At 36.0% G+C, this 20936-nt stretch overlaps 1 protein-coding gene and 1 long non-coding RNA gene across 4 annotated transcripts; one reads left to right on the top strand and one right to left on the bottom strand.

Moving 5' to 3' along the window:
- On the bottom strand, positions 5819 to 11101 carry LOC107612040. Of its 3 annotated transcripts, XR_002351842.1 has the most exons (6): positions 10595 to 11101; positions 10201 to 10458; positions 7631 to 7673; positions 6307 to 6520; positions 6022 to 6097; positions 5819 to 5850 (listed from the first exon to the last, which is right to left on the bottom strand). It is a non-coding gene; the product is annotated as an uncharacterized LOC107612040 (long non-coding RNA). The 3 variants fall into 3 exon arrangements; XR_002351840.1 differs by lacking the exon at positions 5819 to 5850 and having other exon boundaries at positions 5940 to 6097; positions 10595 to 11099; XR_002351841.1 differs by lacking the exon at positions 5819 to 5850 and having other exon boundaries at positions 5940 to 6097; positions 6307 to 6401; positions 10595 to 11095.
- On the top strand, positions 12517 to 13728 carry LOC107610460. Its single transcript, XM_016312510.1, has one exon. It carries the CDS (start codon positions 12517 to 12519, stop codon positions 13726 to 13728), a length of 1212 nt encoding a protein of 403 aa, XP_016167996.1.

The following is a 20936-nucleotide window of genomic DNA, read 5'->3' as shown; positions in this document are numbered from 1 at the left end:
AAAAATTATTTTATTTCTTCAAAAATCTTTTGAACATACAATGGTTCAATGAGAGGTTGACTATTGAGAATTAAATATAATATTTTTAAATTTATATTTTCAATAAAAAGATGTACTTAGTTCTATCCATCCTAAATAATTTTATATTCACTATTACTTATCTATCTAAATAATTCTAACATTGATAGAATATTGTTTTAAATACAAAAAATTTAAAATATATTTATTCTATTTCAAAAATCAATATTCATATTTAACTTAGAATTTCAACAAATATGGCAAAAAATATTACATTTTTTAGTTAAAAAAGTAAAATATCTATAAATATATTTTTGTACTTTAGCTTTAGATTTTTTTTTTAAAAAAATTGACAAGTTAATGGGATCAAATCATATGTCTATAACATATATAAGAATGTAAATTACACATAAATAAAATTGAAGTTGGGGTTCGAACCCCCTCATCAAGAAAAAACATGATACTCACAACCACCAAGTTGTTAAGTTTGTTATCAATATATATATATATATATCTTTCAGTGCCTAATCAAAGGAAAGGATTCAAATCACATGGTGGCCAAGTCATGCAACTTAAAAAGATTCAACATTCGTTAAAGGCAATTCTCATGTACTTGGTGTTCAAAAGGTTAAGCATGAAAAATTCAAAACCAAGTAATAAATTGTAACCTCAACAAGAGAATCCAACAATAACAATTAACAACAATGATGTTAAAACAACATCTTATCTGTAAGGTCCCATATCGGTTGGGGAGGGGAATGAAGCATGCCTTATAAGGGTGTGGATACCTCTCCCTAGCATGACGCGTTTTGACGAGTAAGTGTGTGGGGGACTTCGGCTATCATCCCTATCGTCAAAGGTAAAATCGTGAGGCCTTGTATGCCAAAGCGGACAATATCGTACTAGTGGGTGGTCTAGGCTGTTACATTAATTGAAATACATTATTAGAATAAAAAGTTGCAATGCAAGAATTAAAATAACTGAAATTTATTAACTTTAATTAGTTAAATTAGCATAAAATAAGAAAGAGATGATTAATCAGATTAAATAAATTAAAAAATATTACTGAGCAAAGCAAATGTCACAATAATTATATTACTAATTGAAAAAAATTAATTCAATCAATTCAAATTTTTATTTAAAATAGACAATTAAAGATCACCAATGAATAAAAATGAATGGGATATAATAAAGAATAATTTTGATAGTATAAATAATTAAATTAAATTATTATATATAATTTTTAATTTTTACCTTATTATAATTTAAGTTAACATTAATGGTAAAAAAATAATTTTACATAGCCCTAATTTGTATTTTACAACATAATTAAAGCACGCTTCATAATTTTTTATTTTGTGAATAATCAACATTTTTTAATTTTTGGATTAAGTCTTCTATATTTTATGATTGATAAATTTTTTCTATAAAATACAAATTGTGATAAATTATTACAATCATAATTAATTAAGAAAATCAAGAAAAAATTATAAAAAAATCAAATAAAAGATAAAAAAAATAGAGTACAAATTTATTTTGAAACTAAAAATTTGTTAATTGGATATCCAAAAGATAAACTATAATCAATTTTGTTGCTCACTTCAACTTCATTATCCTTTAGTATCCAAAAAAGTATATAATGTCACACTTATTTCAGAAAAGATGAAACTTTTCAAATACACAATATAATATATAATTTAATAACAGTAAAATAAAAAATATCTAAAATTTTATAATAATATTTGAAATTTTCAGTGAAGATAAGACAAAGAGTTTAAATTTACCAAATGAATTAGCATGCCACATCAACTTTATCATTAAGTGTAAAAATTCAATTTTTATATAATAGAATAGATAACACATAACTTGTAATTTTTTGTTCATAACTAATTAACTAAGGCCATGGCCCAAGGCCCACCCCTGACACGTGAGTGGGGGAGGCATACATTTTTAAATTGGAGGGCCACTCTTTTATATATATATATATGGAATTTTTTATTGGGGGTATTGCCTCCCCTCTACACTACTAAACAACATGAAGAGAAGAATCTGATAAAAAAAATTATTTTTCAACTAAAAAATAACAAAAAAAATGAGAATTACATTTTGTGCTGATCTAACAAAGTACAATTGTTGTGACTAATTGGTTGGAAAAATTTGAGATTTTAAGGTTGTGTTTTGAAGAGAGACAAAGACTGAGAGACTAAGACTAAGAGATAGAGACTGAAATAATTCAAATAAGTCTCAGTATTATGTTTGGTGTAAAAGTATATAGAACTAAGTTATGTCTTAGTATTCTATTTAGTTTGATATAGAAATTGAGACTAAAATATTTAAAATTATAAAACTATTCTTAATTTAAAACTAAAATTCTAAATCCTAAACCCTAATTTGATATGAACAGCCGCTGAGAAGGATTCCTAATTAGTAAGTAGATTTGTACAAAGAGTAAAATTTGAAATTATAAATTTAGATTGAGGGTGTTTTTGCAAAAAAATTATTAGTTAAATTTCAATTCCGTCTTTAAAAATTTCAGTCCTCTGTGTCCTCATTTTTTGGAAGTACTAAGGTAGCGTTTGTTTTGAGGTATTGAGACAGAGACTGGAAGATTAAGACTCAGTATTATGTTTGTTGGTTTAGAGACTGGTACTAAAATTTCTGTCTCTATCTCCAAAATTTCAATATTTCAATACCTCCAAAAAGTGGGCACATAGGGGACTAAAATTTTTGGGTTAAGTACTGAAATCGTCCTTAAGTAAGGGGCGAAAATCAAATTCGTCCCCGACCTTTTTTTGTTATTAAAATCATCCTCAACGTTATAAAACGTTATAAAATCGTCCTTTTTACCAATTTTATTTTTTTTTATTTTAATTTTTTTAATATTATTTTAAATTATTTTTATTAATAATGAAGGGTAATATGGTAAAAAAAATAAAATTGAAGTGGAAAAGGACGATTTTATAACATTTTGTAACGTTGAGGATGATTTTAATAACAAAAAAAGGCCGGGGACGATTTTGATTTTCAGCCCAGACCTTAGGGACGATTTCAGTACTTAACCCAAAATTTTTAGAAATGGAGACTGAAACTTTAATAACATTTTATACCTAAAATACCCTCATTTCAATTAATTAATTCTAATTTTACCCTTTTTACAAATTAAATTAGAATTTCATTCTTGTTTCAATTTATGTCTCCCACTTTGCACCAAACAGAATACTGAGATTTATTTCGATTTCTGTCTCTTAGTCTCTGTCTCTCAGTCTCAGTCTTTCCGTCTCTATCTCTCCACCAAACGCTACCTAAAATACTGAAATTTTGGGGACGAAGATTGAAATTTTAATACCAGTCTCTAGGCCAACAAACATGATACTAACTCTTAGTCTCCCAATCTCCATCTTAGTACCTCAAAACAAACGATACCTAAAAGACTGAGACGGTAAGACGGAGACTCGAAAATAAAGATTGAAATAAGTTCCAGTATTGTGTTTGGTGTAAAGTGTACAAGATTAAATTTATATCTCAGTATCCTATTTGATTTGAGATTAAGCTAGAGACTAAAATTTTGAAATTACTAAAATACCCCTAAGTTTAGAACTATATCCTAAACCCCGTTTATTTCAATTTTAAATTTCAGCCTCCCTTTTCTCCTTTATCCTGAGCTCGAGTAGTGAAGAATCCTCCGATCAACCCCGCCACCAACAACACGACCAAGGATCTTGTCGAGCAAGGCGCGCCATAATGTCTCCAACGCTTCTCAATCGCGCCACCAGCTACTTCCGAAGGTCATGTTGTTGGTGTCGTTCGCCGCCTTTGTGTTTGCTTTGCCACCACTACCGCGGTTCCTTATATTGATGTTTTTGGACCAGGCACACCATCAAGATAGTATAGAACAAGAACTCAACTTAAAAACAAGATAACAAAATAAAAATATTATACAAGCTGACATAGTTACCTTCCTATGATTTAATTTTTCAGGGAATTAATAAAATTGTTGTTTTGTTTTGGAGAAGAAAAGTTTGAGTGTGATTTGGACAAAGAATCAACTTAGAATTAAAGATTTGAAATGCGGGTAGTTTAGACAGAAATTGTTATTTAAATTTCAGTTTTTGTTTCAAAAAATTTTAGTCTTCTGTGTTTTTATTTTTTGAAAGTATTGAAGGGATTAAAATTTTTTGCCACGGAATAAAAATTTTAATTTCAATCTCAGACTAATAAAATATAATATTAAGTCTAGTCACCCAATCTTAATACCTCAAAACAAACACTATTTAGGTAACTAACATTTTTCTATCCGATTGCCAATAGAATAAGATTCAAAGTCCATAATGATGGAACCTTTGATTCCTTGATAGGGACGAGGAATCTACATAGCATTTTGGATTTCGTAATTTCTATTAAGGAAATATTTGGTAACTTAAAATTATTAAATTTTATTATTTTTTATTTTATTTAATATATTCTGCAATAAATAAATATTAAATAAGATAAATTTAGACGAATTATTTTTGTCTTTCTAATATTATTGTTTCTATTATTAGCCACAAATTAAAATTGAGGTTGTAAGTACTTTTAATAAATTGCAAAGGCTAAAGTCATTACAACATTTTTTGTCTGAGACAACATTTAAAAAGTATTGTCTAAAGATTAAAAAAGAGTTGCCTTTAATCTAAAGCAACACTTTTGGACTTGAAGCAACGCTTTGGGAGTGTCTTGTAGATGCAGCCGTTGCATTAAGTCAAAGCAACGCTTTTTTGCTTCAAAATCAGACTCTAATGCAACACTTACTAAGTGTTCTCTTTTTTAATAATTTTTCAACTAGTGAAAAACGTTGCCTATTCTATTAGTATAGCAACCCTTGGCTGCGTTGCATATTGCACTAAACTATGGCATCACTTCAGAAGCATTGCCATTTCTATTATTACTAAGGCATCAATTCAGAGGCGTTGCCTCTTCTATTATTATTATTATAGAAAATATTTTTAAAACAATTGCTTTTTCTTGTGATAGTACTAGGTACATTTTGCCACTATTCTTGTATTAGAGCGAAGTACTAGGATACATCAGAGGCCAAAACAACAATAAAAGAAAGCACTTAATATTACAATAACTTTTACACAAAGCATAGTTATAGAACAACAATGAAGATTCTTAATTAACTACCTATTTTTTCTTACATTTGCAAAAAAAAAAATTGATCAAATAACTAGAAAACCAGTTACAGAGCAAAATTTCTTTGTTAATGAAGCAATCAATATACCAAAAACTATCAAGTGAAAATCTTCAAAGCTAGCTGTATATATGCCACCAAATCCCGATAAACTATTATCACATATAAGCAACTATGAACAAATTAAAGGTAATCAACTAACATAATTTCTAATTACCACAATGGCATCAGCCCAGCGAACTCAATATAACTCTAGTTTTGCCTCGTCAGCCATTTTTTTAAGAATGTTGATCTTTTTCTTCTCTATCAAAATATTTTCAACCTGAGCTACCAAAGCACTATGTGCAGCAACAGCATTTTTAGCCATAGATTCTTATTCAATGCATGCAAGCTCTTCACTGACTACGTCAGAAGCATCTCCGGTAGCAAGGGAATAGCCGCTTGGGCATTGGTTACTGATTTCTCTGGTTGGAACAATCGTGTATAACTTTGAGTACCCCCACCCCGCCCCCAAAAATGAAAAAACGAATGAAAATTAGAAACCAAAAGTAATTAAGAAACAACTAAGGGGGGAGTAACAAGTAGGAAAAATCAAATTTAGTTTGAAATATGACATACCAAATGCAAGAGTATTATACCCTGTTCACCAGCAGAGAAGTCAGCTACTAGTGTAGGACAAGCATTAGGGTGTATCTTTTCAGTGTCGATAAACCCTAAAATTTTGTATAATGTCTGCACATCAATCATTCAGTTTGATGAACGCAAGCATATCAGTTCAATGTAACTTGAATCAAGAGTATAGTTGAGCATATCAAAGTAACAAGTTAAGAAACCTTTTTATCAGCTTCAGGAAGCTGTGTCTTCTCCATGGCTATTTTTTAACTAACAAGATCTTGGCGTGATAAAGGGCTGTAGAAATGAATGTAGGAGAGAAGGGATATCATCATTATATCCAATGCTATAGAAAATTTCAGACAGAGGGCAATAATTAAGATGAATATTGTAAGTTTTAAAAGAAAAAAAAAATATATATATATATATATTGGGATATTGCAATAACTCTGATTTTGGAATGGTAATGCATTACCAAAGACATATAGGAAGCCACAAATGCATACCTTTCAGGAGAGAAGTAATTAAAATGGGCCACCGTTTTCATCTGTAAACAACTGTATATCACGTCTTGAAAGCTTGCTTTCAATAAGCCCAGCTTCTGCGAAACCTGTGACATCAATATTGTTTAGACATGATACTCTTATACAAATAGGTGAGTTGTTAAATATATGTATTAAAATGTCCTATTCTAACTTTGAATAGAAGAAAAATCAGGGTCTTCTGGGTTGATATCATCAAAAGAACAATATACATAAAAAAAGTGCAAAAGAATTAACATACACATATAAAAACAAATAAGTATGAGATAGAAATATCTTATGAGGTCATGACGCAACAATTTGCTATATACACCAAAGATCCGTAAATATTGTTTATCAATATCCTTCAAGAGAAAAATAAAAACCAAACATCAATATTAATAATTAACCATTTATAATCAAATAAAAACTATTCAAGAGCACAAACTAAAGCATTAGAAAGAAAATAAAGGAGTTTTTAATTAGTATGACGTAGTTACTTCAAGTACAAGCATGGATTCAAGTGACAACTAACTCTTTTCTGAAAATAAGAGTTTTTAGAATTGTTGTGAGAAGGACAGAATTTGATTGTAGTCTTAATTATTATATTAGATATATGACATATGTATATACTCACATCATTCCTTAGTTCTGAACATATGAAACTTGCTACAGATATATATTTATTTATTGGAAAATATAACAAGAAAGAATGGGCTAATTAATTAATAAGAATAATATATAATTAATTTTAAAGCGATCAAAATTCATCATGCATGCAGCATCATATTAACAATAAATCCTCAAAAGAACTAAAGAAATTCATGGTACTTAAAAAATGTACTCTGTTTTATACATTTCCAAAACATCATCTCCCTTAATAGTCAAACATGATCTCTATTAAAGATCTACCTTATCTACAAATTTAGCAGCATCATATATATGATATACACAGTGTTCAAATTTCACTTAATCCTTGTTTCAGTATAGATCTTCAGCTATTCATTTCACAGTAGCTTAGTAGCAAATGGATTGTTATATATGGATTGTTAACTCTCCAATACAAAATTTTTTCAAAGACATTTAGAGAAATTCAAAACTTTCATCTTCTATTTTTTTTTCTTTTCCCGGATTTAGTCACTACCACTATGCTTGAAAGTTAAAACATTTCAAAATAAATAAATAGCATTAATGACAATTACGATAACTAATAAATAATAATAATTACTAAAACAAGAAGCACATTGTTAGTGATAGAACAAAGTAAAACAGATTTCATTAGTAGTAAGGACCGCATAGAAGCACACACCTTGTTGAAGAAACACATCTCTTTTGCTACCATTTTTGTTCTTCTACAAACATACCAGTGATGACATGTCATCTTGTGCATATTTTCTATGCTTTTTCATACAAGAAATTAATGATTAGTGCTTAAATATTGAATGTTTTTGTGCTTAAATAGTATATTTCTTTGATCTTTTGATTTTATAAACTTTGTAGGAAATAAGTGGAAAAAGAAGAAAAAAAAGCACAAAATAAGCTCAAAAGAAGAAAAAAGGAATTTTGGGGCACACTTCGAAGTTTGAGCACACTTTGGAGCCTTAGGCCACGTTTTTAAAAGCGTAGCCCATGATTTAAACAAGGAGAGCGCTCTTGGCGCGAGAACGCACGCTACGTTCGGTTTGAAAGAGCGCTTGCGATAATGGAGCAAGCAAAATTCACAAGTGACGCGTACGCGTAGGCCACGCGTACACGTCGAATTTGCAATTCTGGAATCCCACGCGTATGCATGCATGACGCGTACGCGTGGATGTGATCAGTGCTCAATTGCAAAGAGAGCGCTAAGTTATCTGAATGAGCGTTTTTGAGCAAATTAAAATTTGGAATTGAAGTTTTGCAACCGACGCGCACGCGTCGATATGACATTTCTGAAGAACCACGTGTACGCATGGCTGACGCGTACGCGTGGGTAGCGTTCTTTGCATGAACGCTACGCTCGTTTGGAGAGCGCTACAAGGGACGCGCAGGCGTATGGCACGCGTACGCGTCAGAAGGGCACAAGTTGAAGGCCACGAGTGACGCGTACGCGTGGATGGGCCAAAAAGCAAAATGACGTGCAAGCGTATGGGACACGTACGCGTGGTTGTAAAAACACTCCGTTCTCCAAATGAACGCTACACTCTCCTGGAAGTGCATTTCTACTCAATTAATTTCATTCTGAGCCCATTTGAATTACAGCAAGCAAAGCCCACTCAGATCACTCAAGCAAAGGCACAAGGAGCATCTAGAATAGGATTTTCATTTAATTGTAATTTGTTTTGAATTTCATTTCAATTTGTAATTTAGGCAATCCTATATAAAGGCATCAGTTTCATTTCATAAGGAAAGTCGGTTAGGAGGTTATGGTTCTGGCGCTGGAATACAGTAGGAGTAGTAGTAGCAGTAGGAGTAGGAGTAGAATAAAAGGCTTTTTGATACACTTTTTCTTCTCTACAATTTACATTTCTTCTGTACTGAATTCAGTTTAATTTCAATGCAATTTTCAATTTCTGCAATTTTCTTCTGCAAATTTACTTTCTGCCAATTTTACATCTCTGTTCTTATTAAGCCTGATTTACATTTCTGCAATTTACATTCTCCGCAATTGTTCTGAGAGCTATGATCCATTGAACCCCAATCATTAAGGGGAGGAGCTCTGTTGTGATTCATATGAATTAACTAAAATTCTTCTTCCTCTCAATTCATCTGGATAGCTAAGAAATAACTTCTGTTTTGATTGAGATCCATTCACTCCGGAAGGGGGTTTGGATCTGTTAAATTTCCATGTGAGCTTCGGAAGGGGAATCATGGAAATTAGAACTGAAGCTCAGTTTCTCACAAATCTCTTGATCGACACTATTCGGGAGGAATTGAGATCTTGAGAATTTGTGTGGCTTATGGATGAGAGAGCATGCTTAACCTCTTCTCATGACAATTAGATCAAGGAATTGGCAACATTGATTGTGATTAGAGAGATTGGATTACCAAGGAATTGGGATCCAATCAATTTCAATATGCCATAGATCTATTCATATGATTGAGAAGGAAGTTGAGACCCATTTAATTCATTGTGTATTATGATATCTCTAATCCCTAGTGAATTTCTCTTTCTGTTACTTGTTATGAGTTATGATTTATTGCTTCATTAAATTTTCCAGCACCCAATTCCCTTTACATTTGCTGTAATTTACATTTTTTGCTCTTTAAGTTTCTGCCAATTTACCTTCTGCACTTTATATCTTCTGCAATTTACATTCTGTCAATACAATTTCACCCAATTCACCACTGTTAGCTTAACTAGACTAATCACCTCACTAAAGTTGCTTGATCCATCAATCCTCGTGGGATCGACCTCACTCCTATGAGTTATTACTACTTGATGTGACCCGGTATACTTGCCGGTGAGTTTGTGTGGAAATCAATTTTCCCTTATCAACCAGCATGAATTTTATAACTACCGTTGTCTATAAATTTTATGTATAGCAAAATAGAGAAGGTCAGAGAGCTGAAGGTGGGAGAAAGGCTTGTACGAAGATTAAAGACTTGTGAAAGAAAATACAAAAGTACAAGATCAATAAGAAAATTGGAAGTAGTCCTTCCATTATTTTTCTCAAATAACTTCAAACTCACTATAACAAGTCATCAAAATCTTCTACTCCATCATATAGTCATAATCACCAGTAAGTGCGAAAACACAAAGAAAGTGTCACGAGCTTTGAGGATGAGATAGAGTTATCATTGCAAATAGCAACAGCAACAGCATCACCAGTATTAGAATTAGGGATCAAATCGCCAAAAACATTAAAACAAAAAAGGGAAAGGAAAGAGGCAGCATCATACCAATTGTGATGGCAGTATAGATGAACACAAAAAGAGAGGAACATGATTTTTGCCATCTCCGGACCACTTTTTCAGCCCCTTATCCGACGTCTCCCATTCCAGTCACCAAGGTTTCCACAATTCCGTGGCCTTAGCAATGATGCCGATTGTGAAGCTGGTGCTTCCTTCGAGCTATACAACGATGACGGTGACAGAAGCGATTTACAGCCTCTGCTGCCGGCTATTGCAAAATTTCTGTTAGGTTCGTGATTTAATCGGCTTTTGGAGCAGTGAGAGTATAGCAGAACAAGTTTAAAATTAATGCACACAGCAACAAGTTTAACCAAAAATTAGGATTCAAAACACAAAAAAGTGCTAAAATAGAATAGAGAAAGAACGGTAGAATCATCAGTACCTGCAGAAGAATGCCAAAAACGAGAATCTTACAAAAAATGCGAGCAGTGATAATCGAACAGTGACCGGCGGTGATGAACACGAGCAGAGAAGATCGAAGCTCAATTAGCAGAGGATTGAAGCTCAACGAGCAGAGAATCGAAGCTCAACGAGCAGAGAATAATAGAAGCTCAACAAGAAGAGGAGCAGAGGATCGAAGCTCAACGAGCAGAGAATCGAAGCTTATTCGCGAGCAGAGAAGATCGAAGCTCATTCGCGAGCAGAGATTGAGATCGAAGCTCAATAAAGGAATACGCGTCATCATCGAATGGATTGAAGAACAAGAGAAGAATGAATCATTTGGAATGGATTGGGGTTAGGGATTTCGTTAGGGTTGGGGTTTTGCTAGGAACGAGAGACTCTTTTTTTTTTTTCTCCCCTTTTTCTCCGCATAATAGTTAGCCTTGCCGTTTGGGTTATTTTTGTTTTTTTAAGAAACATTAAAAATTTTAGACAACACTTAAAAAGTAAAGTTTAAAATAAATTCAAAGACAACTCTTAAAAAAAGCAATATATTATTTTTATAATAGTTGTTTTTGTATATGTAATAGAACAACACTTGATAAGTGTCTCCTAATTTATCAACAGCATCACCCATTGTGTGTTGATTAAAAATTCGTTATTATAATTCTATTTTATTATTACTAGTATAAAAGGTTGTCTATATATATATTAGGCAACCTTTTTTAAGTGTTATTTTAAACATGCGATGCAATAACCAACAAATGTTGTAGTGAGTTATGAGATAATGATGCAATCCGAATGTTTGGTGAAAAAATTGTGCAATACCTGCAACATGCATAAATAATATACCTTACCTTATTAAGGTAGGTAGTTTGATGAAGCCATGTATGTTACATGATTGCTCATCAATGGCAAATAACACCCACAAAATTCTTCTGAGGACCACATATGAAATAAATCTTCTTGTCGGTTGGATATGTTGTTTTTTTCTATTTCCATTCCATTTGCTTTTTTGATGGTAAATGGTGGCATGCCACCTCAACTTGTTGCCTACCTTTGCTGCTCTAACTAAACCTTAAAATTTTGGGTTTTGTTACTAATTTTTAATATTTAAAAATCTAATTTTCTATGTCTCTTTATTTACTTCAATACATAATTAATAAATCGCTATAATTAATTTGTAAAGTTCTAACATGATCTTTATATATATGTTAATGCTACTTGATCTTTTGATAATTAAGTTTAAACAAGTTGATCGTTCAATAGTTTAAGGATCGATAACCACAAATTTCAGTTGAAAAAAAAAAGAAAAAAAAAAGAGAAAAGTCATAAGAAAAAGAAAGACTAAAATTAATTGAACTTAATTAGAAAAATAATTTATTCATCTAATATTATATATGATATGGTCGTCATTATTACACGTTATAACTCGGCTCCATAACCATTATCAGCATATGATATAACTCGTCATCGTCCGTTATTACTCGGAATTTATGAGCCATAGCTCGGTGACGCCAATTCTCCAATCATAACCGACGTCTCAAACGGTAAAATAAGGTCGGTTACAATATCAATTATTCGACAATTATTACCGAGAATGTAACAGACAAGAAATTCTTCATATAAAGGGAAGTAGAACTTTTCTTGATACCTAAGTTTTCAATATAGCAAGAATATACACTGACTTAAGCTTCGGAGTGCCTTTGCAGGTACATTCCACCCTCTTCTTACCGCTTTCACATAACAACACACGTAAGGAGTTCGGATTCAAAGAGTCGGACGTTCAGCTTTCCAGTGCATAGCTCGGCCGATTCCAAGCAATTGAGGCCGATCTATTTCCCAAGCAAGATCAATTGGCACCCACCGTGGGGCTGAGGAAGTCGTATTTTTCTTTTGGTCCCATTACCTTCGTTCACACACATGGCTGACGTACCGCCTCTTTCACTGTCCGAACTCATGCGAATGGTAGCTGAGCTACAACAAGCCAACCAACGAATAGCCGACAAGAACCAAATAATGGCTGCCCAAATCGCCGAACTAAATCATGCTCGAATAGAGCACAACGATACTCACCAACATCAGCCAGAAGATGAGGAACATCATTCCCAACCCTCTCATGTCTCGGAGACTGCCCAAGCCGAAGAACCCCAACCTGAAGATGAAAAGGAGGAGGCCGACGACCTTGTGGGACCCTTCACAGAAGAAGTAATGAACTTCGAATTGCCAAAGAGATTCACACTGCCGCTAACCCTCACACCTTATGATGGACGCGGAGACCCAAAGAAATTTATCAAGAAGTTCCGATCAATAATGATCGTCAATGGTGCATCAGATACAGTTTTATGCCGTTGTTTTCCAAATTATTTAGATGGTCCTGCACTTGATTGGTTGTGTGCTTTGTCTGCAGGTTCCATCTCGCGGTTTCAGCAGCTGGCGAAGTTATTTGATGAGCACTTTGCCGGGTCCGCAATTTACTTGCACGACTCCGATTACTTGAATACAATCAAACAGGGACCGAACGAAAGCTTGAAGGACTACATGACCCGCTTCACCAAAGTCGCAATCAGTATACCTGACCTCCACCCCGAGGTCCACCTACACGCAATCAAGAGCGGACTCCGACCTGGAAAATTCCAGGAGACAATCGCAGTAGCCAAGCCGAGGACCCTTGCAGAATTTCGCGAGAAGGCAAAAGGCCAAATTGACATCGAAGAGCTCAGACAAGCTCGGAAAAATGAGAAGTCACACTTCCGAGACGACGACAAGAACTCCAGCACTAAGAAAAATTTTAAATTAACCCCTCGATTTGATTCTTATACGCAGTTCAATACTAAGAGAGAAGACATAATCAAAGAGATCTTGAATTCGAAATTGATTAAACCACCAAGGAAAGCCGGCACCTATCAAGATGCAAAGAATGTGGACAAGTCTAAATATTGCGCTTTCCACCAGAAACACAGCCACAACACTAATGACTGTGTGGTAGCCAAAGACCTTTTAGAACGCCTGGCCAGGCAAGGACACCTCGACAAGTACATTGGCTGCCACATCCAAAAGCGCGTCACACCTTCCACAACAAACGATTCCTCCGAACAACAAAACCGAGGAAAAGAGAAGGCATCTTCAAGCTAATACGAAAGACCACGAGGTATAATCAATTGCATTTCAGGAGGATACGCAAGTGGAGGATCCTCAAATTCGGCAAGGAAAAGATCGTTCCGAGCAATATGCTCGGTAAACGGACCACAACATGATGCTGAAGTAACTAATCAACAACCACAAGTTACTTTTACACACGCCGACTTCAACTCCGGCATACCAAATTTGGACGACCCTGTGGTAGTCACTCTTCAGGTAGGGGATTTATTGGTAAGAAAAGTACTCTTAGACCCCCGGAGCAGCGTCGACGTTCTGTTCTATTCCACATTCCAAAAAATGAAGCTCAGCGACAACATGCTACAGTCAACAGGAGGAGACTTGGCCGGATTCTCAGGAGAGCGAGTTCCAATACTGGGTTCAGTGTGGTTACAAACCACACTGGGTGAGCATCCTCTTTCAAAAACATATGATATTCAATATTTAGTAGTTGATTGTTTTAGTCCATATAACCTTATCCTTGGCCGACCTTTTCTGAACAAGTTCGGCGCCATTGTTTCTACAGTTCATCTGTGTGTTAAGTTTCCCCTGCAGAACGATCAAGTTGTAACAATCCATGGAGATCATAAAGAAGCACGACAATGTTACAACATCAGCATGAAATACCAAAATCGACCAAGGCAACAAGTCAACAATGTCGACCTCCAGGAAAACAGCCACGCACTCGCCGACCTTGATCCAAGAGCTGATTTCCTTAAACGCCCAAAACCATCCGACGACCTACAGAAAGTATATTTTAACAATGACCCTAACAAATTCACTTATGTAGGTACGTCAATCAGCACATCAGAACTACAAGAAATCACGACCTTTCTACAAAATCAAGCCAACCTTTTCGCATGGACACCTTCAGACATGCCCGGCATCGACCCATAAATCATCAGTCACAAACTAGTAATAAACTCGGCAGTCCGACCAGTTCAGCAAAAGAAAAGGAAACTCGGCGAAGAGAAGAAAAGAGCGTCACTAAAGGAAACCCAAAAGCTCATCAACGCAGAATTTATCAAAGAAATCAGATTCACTACCTGGTTAGCCAATGTGGTAATGGTAAGAAAACAAAACGGTAAGTGGCGCATGTGCGTCGACTTCACTGACTTAAACAAAGCATGCCCTAAGGATTCTTACCCTTTACCATCCATAGACTCTTTAGTAGATAACGCCTCAGGTTATGCTACCTTAAGTTTTATGGATGCGTATTCAGGGTATAACCAAATCCTCATGCACCCCTCCGACCAAAGTAAAACGGCATTTATTACTGATTTCGGTAACTATTGTTATAAAGTTATGCCATTTGGATTGAAGAACACAGGTGCAACTTACCAACGACTTATGGACAAAGTCTTCGCCAAACAGATCGACAGAAATATCGAAGTCTATGTGGATGATATGGTCGCCAAGACGAAAATTGGCAATAACCATATCAACGACCTTACAGAAATATTCGGCCAAATTCGCCACTACAACATGCGACTCAATCCCGAGAAATGTGCATTCGTCGTTCAAGGGGGGGTAAGTTTTTAGGATTTCTACTAACACGCATGGGAATAGAGGCGAACCCAGACAACTGCCGAGCAGTTCTGGACGTGGCCAGCCCGAAAACAGTCAAAGAAGTTCAGCGCCTTACAGGAAGACTGGCCGCACTCTCAAGATTTGTTCCTTGCCTAGCTTCAACATCTATACCTTTTTTCCAAACAATAAAAAAGAAAACCAAATTTTATTGGAACGACGATTGTGAGAAAGCTTTTTCCAAACTAAAAACAACTCTCTCACAACCACCGATTTTGCAAAAACCCCTCCAAGGGGAAGATTTATTTTTATATCTATCAGTTACTGATTGGGCGATAAGCTCAGCTCTTGTTACAGAAAGGAACAAAGTTTAACATCCGATATATTTTGTCAGTAAAACTCTCCAACACGCTGAGCTCAACTACCCGAGGATAGAGAAGCTCGCGTTAGCTCTAATATTTTCGGCGTGACATCTCCGACCTTACTTCCAGAGCCACGTTATACACGTCAGAACCGATCACCCATTAAGACAAGTATTACACAAACCAGAAATCGCAGGAAGGCTTATAAAATGGGCAGTCGAATTGTCTGGGTTCGATATCAGGTACCAATCCAGAGGACCAATCAAGTCCCAATTCTTGGAGATTTCATCGCCGAGCTTACAATACCATCAGAAGAAGACCATACAAAGCAATGGACTTTGTATGTGGACGGTTCTTCCAATAATGGGGGTTGTGGAGCTGGAATCCGTCTGGAGGCCAAGGACGGCTTCATCCTGGAGCATTCCATACACTTAGCTTTCAAAGCCAACAACAATCAATCCGAGTATGAAGCACTAATCGCCGGACTCCGACTATGTCTGGATCTCCAAATCTTGGTGATAAATATATATTGTGATTCTCTACTAGTAGTACAACAGGTAAACGACCTTTTTCAGGTAAAAGATCCTCTCTTATCAAAATATTTACTATTAGCAAAGAAATTATCTACAAAATATGCCAAATTTGAAATACAACATATACCACGCGAACAAAATCAAAGGGCTGACATTTTATCTAAGCTCGGCGGTACGCAATCCGAACTATCTACGCTACATCAATTTACCATAACATCTCCAACTGTTATTCTAACAAATGTGTTAAGTGTTACACAGGAAACAGATTGGAGGACCGACTTCATACAATATTTACAGACAGGTGATATACCAGAAGGGGTAGAGAATACCAAAAAGTTTCGACGACAAGCATCTTCCTTCACAATACTTAACGGAACACTGTATCGACGAGGATACACTCGCCCATTTCTAAAATGTCTCAATAATTCAGAAGCCGAAATAGCATTAGCCGAGACACATGAAGGCATCTGCGGAACACACACCAGTGCTTGGAGTTTAGCAGCAAAAGTCCTTCGAGCTGGCTTCTTCTGGCCAACTTTAAACCAGGATAGCCAACACAAAATCCGGACCTGCAACAATTGCCAGAAACACGTACCACTGATACACATTCCGGCCGAGCAACTACATCACTCTGACATCAGTTGGCCCTTCAACCAATGGGGTTTAGATATACTCGGTCCGTTCCCTACGGCACCGGGCCAGGTAAAATTTCTCATCATTGGCATCGATTATTTCTCAAAATGGGTGGAAGTCCAACCTTTGGCAAAAATAACATCTCAACAAATGATTTCATTTGTTTGGAAAAATATTGTTTGCCGTTTCGGCATACCTCACCATATTATCACTGACAATGGTCGCCAGTTTGTAGATCAGAAATTCCACTCTTTTTTGCAGAACCTCAAAATTAGGCAACATTTTGCCTCTGTTGAACATCCTCAAACAAATGGATTAGCCGAGGCTGCAAATAAGATCATCCTACATGTGCTAAAGAAAAAGCTAGATGACGCCAAAAGACTCTGGGCCAAACTGATACCTGAAGTCCTTTGGGGGTATAACACCACCCCACAATCATCAACAAAAGAAACACCATTCAGGCTAGTATATGGCTCGGAGGCTATGATACCACTGGAAGTCTCCCAAAACTTGGTCCGAACACAACTCGGAAATCAGGAAGAAGTTCGGAGAGCCAAACTCGATACCATAGAAGAAGTAAGAGACCTCGCCACACTACAGCAGTGAGCGGCACAACACGCACTAGCTCGTCAATATAACAAAGCAGTCAAGAGCAGATCATTTACAAAAGGCGACTTAATACTTCGAAAAACAGAAATTGCTCGGAAACCACCATCACACGGAAAGCTCGCAGCTAACTGGGACGGTCCATACCGAATATCAGAAGTCCTCGGCAAAGGAGCATACAAACTAGAATCAATAGATGGTAAACTCTTGCCTAATTCATGGAATGTTTCTTCCCTAAAGAAATTTTATAGTTAAAAAGCAGGGACAGACTGGTACTCTTTTTTCTACTACCAAGATTTTATCCCAAAGGGTTTTGCTTGGAGAGGTTTTAACGAGGCTAGCCTACCTGCACCTTTGTACTTAGAGGTTCAAAAATTTCAAATGTATAAGAGGCACAGATTATCTTGCTCTCTATCAAATAAATATGCGTATGATATCGTCAAAACAAAAATTCTATCCATACAGCTCAGACAAACTCAAACACTCGTCTAGCTACAAACTGCCAATATTCGACAATCATATCAACCGCAACAGAAATATACTCGGAATACTTTTCGAATAAACAAGCACAACTTTTTCTAAATTAAAAAGCACTACCATCAAACGCAAACAAACAAGTCCAATAAACAAAGAGTTCAACAGTGCCACAAGTAACTAACTATTACATATAACAAAGCAAAAAATTCAAAAAAGCTTTTGAAATAACACATTAGACATTATCAGCCTCATCTTCCACATCACCATCATCCTCGATCAGCTGGCCATCACGCACGATCTTTCCAGGGTCCATGCCGGAGAGATCAGCCTCTGGTGCTAGAAACTTCACCTGTAACCTTGCTCTTTCAAACCCTTCCACAAAAGAGTCCAAAATTTCATCAGACTTTTTCTTCTCTATCTCCTTAAATTGAGCAGTAACCTCAATTAGGCGAGATTGCATGCTCGCCAGATCACTTTCCTTCTTCTTCAAATCCTTGACATCTCTGACATAACTTTCTTTTGTCTCCTTCAACAACTTCTCGGTGTCAGTTAACCGAGTCTGAAGCTCGGCAGTAGCAGCTTTGCTTTTGCTCAACTCCTCCTTTAACAAAGAAACCTCACCCTTTTCTATTGAAAACTTCTTATACTTCAACTCTTGGCTACGCCCAAGACTGGCAAGACGCAGCCCAACAACCTAAGACATAATAATATAAAAAGTTAACACAAATTCTCAAAACAAATAAAGAACAAACAAGGTCGGCCACTACCTGCATATACTGTCTGATCGCCATATCACCAACTTCTTTTGCAAGAGAAACATCAGCCGAGGATTGGCAATACTCGTCCACCACAGCCATATACGGATACTCTTTTCCCCACACAGAAAAGCCCTCACTATGCTCGGAAATTTCATGAAGCTTTTTATGGTTACCCATGAAAGCCTGTATTTCTTCCAAAGGGACTACATGTTCCTTTTCATCAGAATTTTCAGAAAGGTCGACAACATCAGACTTCCTCTTTTTTACAATTACCTTTGTCCGACCTCGAGGAGGTTGAGTAACCTCTCCAGTCGCAGTACCCTTTTCAGCATTAGAGGACGGCACTTCTTTCTCCAAATTCTTATTCTTAAAACGCGACCTTAGAGACGCAGCCGAAACACCGGGATATTTGCCACCTGCCAAACACAGATCATGTTAGATATCCCTGACAGAATAATAAATACATCAGAAAAAACCCTAACACTCACCCAAATACTCTAAAATAGCATCTTTATCCTCCTCCCACTTTAGCAACTCATACATCGAAATTAGATTTCTACGATCAATATTTTCCACCAAAAACTCAATCAAACATACATTCCTCGACGATATCACCTCCGGGCCGAGTATATTTTGGGGTTCCGAGCACCAAAAGAGCGGAAATTTCTCAGCCAGATTTTCGTCAATAAAAAAGGGAAATCCTTTTCCAACCCCCTAACTTTGAAATACATCTCCTTGAAGTCTTTAAAAGAAGATTTATAGAGCTTGAAAATCCCAAAACCCGGGGTGCTATTAAAATTTATCCAACCCCCCTTCCACACCCCTTTAGCTTGGAATAAGGAAAAGAACAGATCAACGGTTGGCACCTCTTCAAGAAATTCCATGAGAATTTCAAAGGATCGAAGGAACGCCCACCCATTTGGATGAAGCTGTGATGGAGCACAGTTTAACTGCTTCAGAATCTGACACTCAAACTCTGTAAAAGGTAACCTAACCCACAACTCTTCAAGGACACAACTGTGCATATAGAAGAACTCAAATCCCCTTCCCCGGTGATAGACCCTATCATCAACACTGCATGGTAACAACTCAACTTGAACTCCGGAGCTAACCCTCACTATCTTAGTTACATCAACCTCTTTCACCGCTGCTTCATCAGAAAACAACGAGACCCGAGACTTCACATCCTCCCCTACCCAATCATAGGACCAATCTACCTTATCCTTTTTCTCCTTCTCAAACCCCATCAGCCCACCAAAACAGAATACAAACAAAGAAAGAAAAGCAGAGAGAGAGAAAAATGAAGAAACAGATCAGAAACAAGGAGACAAAGCCGTACCTCTCTTACTCATTCTTCACAAGGAAGCAGAAAACCAATCGCCAAAAATTGCCAACTTAAACTCCAAACATCAAAAGTTAATAAAGCCACAAATGTTCCAAATGATAAAACCCACTTCCAACGTCACGTCAAACGGCGAAACCAACATTGGAAACCAGCAAAACTTAAATGCAACAATTACTCTTTCTCTCTCCTCAGAAACCAACGGACACGACTCCCCACGTACAGAAAAACAAACCACTTTTAATGAAGTATGTTGATCTGGGGGCTCACCCAATAATCCACGCAGCCGAGTTATAACTCATCACAAAGCTCAACCTGCTTCATTAAAAGAACCTCTCCTCAGGCTAAGCTTGGGGGCTGTGATATGGTCGTCATTATTACACGTTATAACTCGGCTCCATAACCGTTATCAGCATATGATATAACTCGTCATCGTCCGTTACTACTCGGAATTTATGAGCCATAGCTCGGTGACGCCAATTCTCCAATCATAACCGACGTCTCAAACGGTAAAATAAGGTCGGTTACAATATCAATTTTTCGACAATTATTACCGAGAATGTAACAGACAAGGAATTCTTCATATAAAGGGAAGTAGAACTTTTCTTGATACCTAAGTTTTTAATATAGCAAGAATATACACTGATTTAAGTTTCGGAGTGCCTTTGTAGGTACACTCCACCCTCTTCTTACCGCTTTCACACAACAACACACATAAGGAGTTCGGATTCAAAGAGTCGGACGTACAGCTTTCCAGTGCATAGCTCGGCCGATTCCAAGCAATTGAGGCCGATCTATTTTCCAGACAAGATCAATATATAATATGCGCACTTTCATAAATATTATTTATTCTCATTTCTAGAAAACAATTAGTTAAATGTATTTAATATATTGAAATATAAAAATATAAAAATATATAAAACTAATTTTTAAGTAGTCAATATTAGTTAATTTTTTATCATAAGAT

The sequence above is a fragment of the Arachis ipaensis genome, chromosome B08 (genome assembly GCF_000816755.2).
Source record: "Arachis ipaensis cultivar K30076 chromosome B08, Araip1.1, whole genome shotgun sequence".
Taxonomy (NCBI): Eukaryota; Viridiplantae; Streptophyta; class Magnoliopsida; order Fabales; family Fabaceae; genus Arachis; species Arachis ipaensis.
Note: the sequence above shows the minus strand (reverse complement) of the source record. Positions and strands in the feature narration are given on the sequence as shown.